Source organism: Tubulanus polymorphus, chromosome 2, assembly GCF_964204645.1.
Source record: "Tubulanus polymorphus chromosome 2, tnTubPoly1.2, whole genome shotgun sequence".
Classification (NCBI taxonomy): domain Eukaryota; kingdom Metazoa; phylum Nemertea; class Palaeonemertea; order Tubulaniformes; family Tubulanidae; genus Tubulanus; species Tubulanus polymorphus.
In genome coordinates, this window is record NC_134026.1 from 8,498,677 (window position 1) to 8,505,583 (window position 6,907).

A 6,907-nucleotide genomic window follows, 5' to 3' on the forward strand; every position below is an offset into this window, starting at 1 on the left:
CAACATAAGCCATTCTATAAAATTAAGCGTCTCCATCACCTCGAATAAGTGTACGGCAATAATTCAATGTCAAGTTACCAGAAACCCATGTACTCGTATACGCGTACTATTATGCAGATTTAATCACAATTATTCGCGATCTCGCGAAAAGAACGCCGTGTAGCGTCGGTCGTGTACACATATTGCTTGGGACATTCGGGGCATCTTTACGCCCGTAGGCGAAGACGTAGAAAAAAATCGACCAATAATAAATACGTGTGCGGCAAGATTGAAAAAAAAAGCGATAAGTTCTCTCGTTGCATAAGGGTAGTTTTAATCAGGCGACACAAGCTGATTTGCTAAGGTGTTTAAATACGGCGCAGAAGTGTATTTAAACACTGGTTAGCATTTAACAACCCTAAGGCTTTCTATCCACGTAAATGCTATCACGGCATTACCTACGGATAATAGAGCTATCTGTGTTCATTAAAATCGTACTATTGTCCGGAAACGAACCAAGAATTACATGAAATGCGAACCGATGCGACGCACACTAAGCCTATACCGTCCTAAAACTATACTAAAGCCTATATCGCCCTAAAACAGTCTTCTCTTTTTTGCGCGTGTAGACTTCTTATAGGCTTCTTCATATCGCATTTGCTTCCTCACTAACCATTAGGTCAATTCCGAACAACAATTGAATTCCCCTAAACCCAAACCTACCTATAGCGCGTTAACAGACCAGTAACATCTGCTGAACAAATGTTTAGAATTTGATAGATACCACAAACAGGGATAAGAATAAGTTTACCCAGGCTCCCTGATGCAAATTGGCAATATCTAATCTTCAGCTCCCTAGGCATTCTCTAAATTGGAAACCTCTGCATTTATAAATAGCACCGAAACACAGACAACATCATCATCAAACCGTTGAAGTCTGGTTGTCATTTGGCAGATGTACAGGGGTATACATTTGATAGCTCTTGATTCCTAGGGGAGAATCGACCTAGAGCGCAGAGCGGTCTAAGATCCCAGCTGTGGGCTTCGAAAACTGAGAACAAGGAACTGTTCTATATCGGTATAATTCCCACCAGAAACAGTGTAGCGTGATCAATCTGAAAATCATAGCATGGACGTATAAACTAGATCATAGCAAGTAAAATCAAAATGGTGTAAATTCAACCGATCACACAACTATATCTGTACTTCGATTACCGATTTCAAAATCAAACCCCGTTTCATTCCTGCCAGGTGTGGTGGGTTTGTAAGGGACCCCAATCAATCCAAATCAAATCAAACAAAATCTACCGATTAGGTAAATAACAGGGTCAATCCCTACATACAGATTCGAAAAAAAATCGAAGATACCATTCACAATTACCAATTCGTTATCTAATACAACCTACTCAAAATGATGACATTAGTCTTTTATCATTCTACATCCATCACGCATTGGCCATCGTTATCGAAACATTGTGGTCAAAACCGTTCTAAAAAACACTCGAAAATCCCGGACATAGCCGACCTAAACTACGAATCTCGTCGGAAATTACCAGATTTATTATTCATACGAAATATCATATCCTCGATCTCTCTCTAAAGAAGTCTTAAATATTTAAACTCCCGAGCTTTTAATATATATATTTTTCGAATCTCGCAGTATATGCCAGCGCCATATCGCTCCACAGAGAGATTCGATCTTTTAGGGAATGATTTCGCCGGAGATCTTGAAATCAATGATGAACACTTATCAATCAGTCGAGCGCGCTTATGACTAAGAACGTTTTGAGGCCGCTTATCATCGATAGTATCTCGTACGTACAATATATCAGTATAACTATCTGATATCTTGAATATAGCTAATAATACCGGCGAAGGCCAACATTTCTCGTTAACCTCCCATCGAAACCACTTAAGATCTGTCAAAGTAAAGAAATTCTGATTTACGACGACCAGCTCGACGATTGCTACTCATAAGTACATTTACGAAAACAGTTTTTATTCTTTCGATTTTCGAAATACTTCAAGTGGCGACATAATATACGCGCACGAGTCGACTCGAGAATTGTTGACTGCCGCGTATGAAGAACAGCAGGTAAAAAACACAATTGAACCGAATGTTCCGAACACGCACGAAAAATACATATTAATTCTTGAACAACTGCTGCTCTATTGTAGCACATGGTAATACATTACTCCCCGGAAGCAAGCGGTTTTCCTCTGTATTACGGGGGCCCTCCCGACAACATACGCAGCTGTTTCTAAGTGGACTTAACAATCTCTCCAGTTATATATAAAGATTTGATTCCCGTGAGATGTGAACTACTGACTACTCAGTGTTTGCCGAGGCTGTATTTACAAATGCACTGCTGCACTGGCTGGCTGGCTGCCTGCTGCCAGATTGTGTCATGTCGACGGAGAGTGATTTTCCTCAACCCGCTACAACAAGAAGAGGAGCTTCAGAGCAGGCGTTTACGATGCTTATATTCGCGCACTGAAACAGCGGTTGTTGCAGCATTGTACTCGCGGATATGCTGAATTCAGCAGTCTTTATAGAATAACCGTTCCGCACAGCAACACAGGCCAAAGCTGGTCTCTGCATCGCGATCTTCGACGTCGCCCGCCATGCAGCTGAATCACGGCGATCTCGTTACCAGAAATGCATGCAAATTTCAACGAACAGAACGACGGAGCTCTGCGCAGCACGGCAAGAAATTCATTTCCTGTCGTACCCCCCTGGTGCAGTACAAAACCCCCGCGAGATAATGGAACGAATAGGATTATTCGCGTCGAATACGTGTATATAGATTTGTAGTATAATATAATATTACCCCCGTACATAACGAGCAGAATCAGAATTGTCGAGCAGTTGGCGTCGAAGGGAAGATTTCGGACACTCGTGTGCGCTTGCTCGGTGCAATCCGATGTAAAGCAAATAACCGAAACCCGATCTGCGCTGTAAACAGAAACAGGCCGCCGAGAGCTAAATCGGGACATTTCGAAACTTTGCCAGCAATAAAAATCAACGCAACGGCTTGCGTGGCTTACATTTTTCATGTCATGTCGTAGCATTAGTCGTACCACACACCTCTTTCCCGATTCAGATTTCCGTCCATATAGGTCACTCGTCTATAGGCGGTTGATTTTCCGACTAACGAGATTATAGCCCTTTCAATGGAAATTATCAAAACACGGAATTAAGGATAATTGTTTGATTGAGAGAGTGCGGCGCATTTACTCCAGGGGGACCTAATTTTCGCAGACTGAAAATCGTATAATAGCGTTGTTGCCGATGTCGTCGTATTTTGAGTCGTCTATCAATTGCATAACGAATTTGCAGGTGAAATAATAGCAGCAACGAACATAAAACGCCGACTCACAGATAGTGAATTCAAAAACTGAGTCAGCGAAAACAACGGCCGCGTCTAATGTTGATCGGTGATTAATACGATGAATCCGAACGAATGGAATCTAGACGAGAGGAACTATCGAAAAAAGATGATACGCTTAGAGAGAATGGTACAAATCGACAGAATCTATTACAGAGATTGACCCGCGTTTGAAATAAATACCGATAGGTGCAGTGCATTTGGGAATGAAATCATACAAATCGGCAGAATCAGAATTTACGATGCTACTGAACCTGGATCCGTAGGAATCGAATAAGCACTGCCGTTTTAAAGATTACTTTTCTCGAGAACGAATACGTTTTTGTTCGCTTGCATCATCGCAAGCGACAACGGATATACACGAATCTAGCTGAACAGATACTGCTGAACAGAATCTGCGTGAAAACCAATTTATTTATTCTTAGCTCCTAGAGAGAGAGAGAGAGAGGAGAGAGTGGTGGCGGACGGGAGAGGAGAGACAGGCTGAATGACTCACTCATTGATTCAGTCAGATACAAAGACAAGGTGACAAATGGGCATGTGACCCAATTACTTGGCGAGAGAAATGATTTATCCCGAAGAATGTTAACTGCCTGCTCTCCTTACGTACCCCCCTAATCATATTCTCTACAACTGCCGCAGGCCGACCCCGAGTTCCTACTTCGAATCTACTATTAAGTCTATATGAAAGACTACTACGATTTCTACTAAATTCTACTAGTTACCTTGTAATTAATCTATGTATATGATATGTTTTTTTTTTTTTTGGTTTCTACTTCTACAAAATTGTAGAAAATTCTGACCTACGCATTTGCCGACGTGTCCTTTAGGCTTTTATAATCCGATTTTTAATATAATCCTCAATAATACGCATTGTAATCCGAGTTTTAAATAATCGTATGTAATCCCGCGCGAGATAACGCTGAAAAAATAGAGAGTAGTTTGCGTTTTCTTTTTCTGTTATCGTTCTCGTCGTTTAGATACGTTACCTTCGTTGTGTTTTTCTTCGGCACTGCCACTTTCGGGTCGATCTGAAAAAGTCGAAAATGAAAAAGATTAGTAAGATACTTCTTTACGAGGAGGACACGAAGATGGTAAAGATGGTAGGGTCAACGGGGCTGGTCGCGTCGAAAAAATCATCGAAATAATCAACGACGAACAGCTGGCTTTTTCTTGAGACAGGACTCAGGTTTTGTTTTCATAGTCTTGCTCGAATTAAAAAGCCACCGATATAAAGCAAAACCAGACATTTTAAAGGAGGTCAAAAGTTCTTCAACTCGCCAGGTTATTTACAGACAGAAACCCCCTAATGCAGAACAGAAGCAGTCAGGCATGCATCCTCAAAAACATTCTTCAAAAGCTGCACAAAGGCAACACCAATGAATACAATGCCTTTATCAAAGTAGGCCAACATAAGATGAAGCAAAACAATTTACATTAACAGCTGTGATAGGTAGTTGTTCAATGCTGCCATTATTGAAGGCCCCTTGCATGAATGCTAGAGTATAAGCAGTGTTGAGGTCCATGATGTGTTCCAAGTGGAAGCTGGGACATAAATGAGAGTCCCGAGTAACAGTATTCCGGATTATATACACCCGGAATGTTGTCAATCACGGCTTTTTGCGGTGTATGCGCGCGCGTTTTAATGCCATGTCATTTCCACCTCCGTGGGGAGACTTGAAACGATTCCCCCTCCATTCAAAACACAGGTAGATTCCAGTGTAAAGGATATTTACAAACCAAACACGATGGTGCTGTATAAATATAAATGATTCATAGCGCGGCATTTCTCTCTGCCCGGCTACCGCACAAAACCTGGAATATTTTTCACTACGAACTTAAAGTATACGGTGCTATTACACAATGTGGCTATTCTACGGGTGGCGTTTATTAATAGTGCTCAAAACATAACTGAAAACCTCTACTACAAGATGCACTCAGTTTCTTCGGAAAGACAGAGAAGAAAGAGAGAGAAAAGTTTAAAATGAAAGGAATAAATAAAAAAGCAAGTTTTTCGTACCTTCTTGGCATCTAATATATGTGCATTATTTCCACAATTTAATACTTTATCTACACATGACGGGTCGCAAAAGGTTACAAAGCCAAAGCCCCTGAAACATCCAAATACAATCAATTAAAATGCAATTCTACCACTACTATACTTCTTTTCCATCCAAGACATAGCCGTCGATAATGAAACAAATCGCACAGCTCCGAGACTGAATTTCTACTATGAGTGCAAAATAAAATCTACCGGCATTTGCCTATCTTACATGAATATACTGTATAATATATAGTTCGGTTCTAAAGGACCTAGCCGAGCCATAAAGAGACTTTAAATTTCATTATGAGGAAAGTTATAAACTAGACTAACGCCTCTAGCATATAAAGACTCAAAAAGTTACATTTTCTAGACACTACTTTTCAACTATATATGAATATCAACTAGTGAATAAGACATGTAAATGCTATAAAATTTATCTTGCTATGGAAAATAAAAAACGACAATAAATTTTAGCTCACCTAGATCGTTTAGTGATTGGGTCTTTCATGACCATGCATTCCTTCACTTCTCCGAACTTTTTGAAATACTCTCTGAGGCTCTCTGCAACGGAATCGTGCCCCATTAATTTACGTAATCCAATTTTTAGAGATTAGCTCAATTATATATCGCTGAGATTTCACTATATTTAGCTTTCAATTGCTTTTCGATTTTTCTTATCACGTTTCAAGAGTAATCGGCATTTCCAAATTTCTGACGTTAACCACTCTTGATACATTCAACGACCCTATTCTATAATCAAACTCCGATTGATACGCGTACAACGTTAACTTACCTGGAGTAGTTTGCCAGCTAAGTCCTCCTATAAACATTTTCCTGAAAATAGAATTTCGACCGATAATGCCCGTGAAAGTGAACGCTAATCGCGTATCAAATCATCGACAGTATTCATCGATATGGTAGCACGATTTTTTGAAGTACACACACATATATCGCTTGAAATCTCCCGCGCCGAAATCGAAACCTCAACAACAAAGCGACATATACGACGAAAAACACTTACCCCGGATGCTCCTCCATACCAGGAGAGGAGCTTTGTTGGTTCTGAATGTCCATTTTCATGCTTCTAAAATCCCTACTGCTACTATACTAACGCAAGAACTGGAGATGCCAAACACGTGGATACTACTAAGACGGTTCGTTACCTACTATTTACTACTACGTGGGAGGTTACATACTCTCTCCTAGCCGAACGCCGTCGACAGCTGATTGACAGCCAATCTAGCCAATGCTCGCGGGCGCTGGGGCGTTGCTTGGCTACTGATTTGATATTATCATTGACGTCACACATTTGCTCCACCTGACGGTAAAAACGAAAACAACCCACCCATAAACAAGTACGCTGAAGGCGTGAAAACAGACAGCGGCCACGAGTTTTTTGGAGAGCGCGTTACGGGTAAAATATTTTTCGTATTCATTCAACGGAGAACGCTTTGACATTTAAAGGTTTTCCAGTAAAAATGCTTCCCCGAGTTGA

The 6,907-nt window shown here is 40.7% G+C and overlaps 1 protein-coding gene across 5 annotated transcripts in view; it reads right to left on the bottom strand.

The window, feature by feature from the left end:
- LOC141899575 (RNA-binding protein Musashi homolog Rbp6-like) overlaps nt 1–6,571 on the bottom strand; it is a 112,997-nt gene extending 106,426 nt beyond the window's left edge. For all 5 annotated transcript variants that reach the window (XM_074785955.1, XM_074785956.1, XM_074785952.1 and 2 more), the window contains exons 1-5: nt 6,434–6,571; nt 6,206–6,246; nt 5,892–5,973; nt 5,389–5,479; nt 4,358–4,399 (exon numbers count right to left, since the gene is read on the bottom strand). In XM_074785955.1, coding sequence (XP_074642056.1) covers nt 4,358–4,399; nt 5,389–5,479; nt 5,892–5,973; nt 6,206–6,246; nt 6,434–6,492 — 315 coding nt within the window. In that variant the 5' untranslated portion in view covers nt 6,493–6,571. The remainder of the gene's footprint in view (nt 1–4,357; nt 4,400–5,388; nt 5,480–5,891; nt 5,974–6,205; nt 6,247–6,433) is intronic.
- Nucleotides 6,572–6,907: the final 336 nt, after the last annotated feature.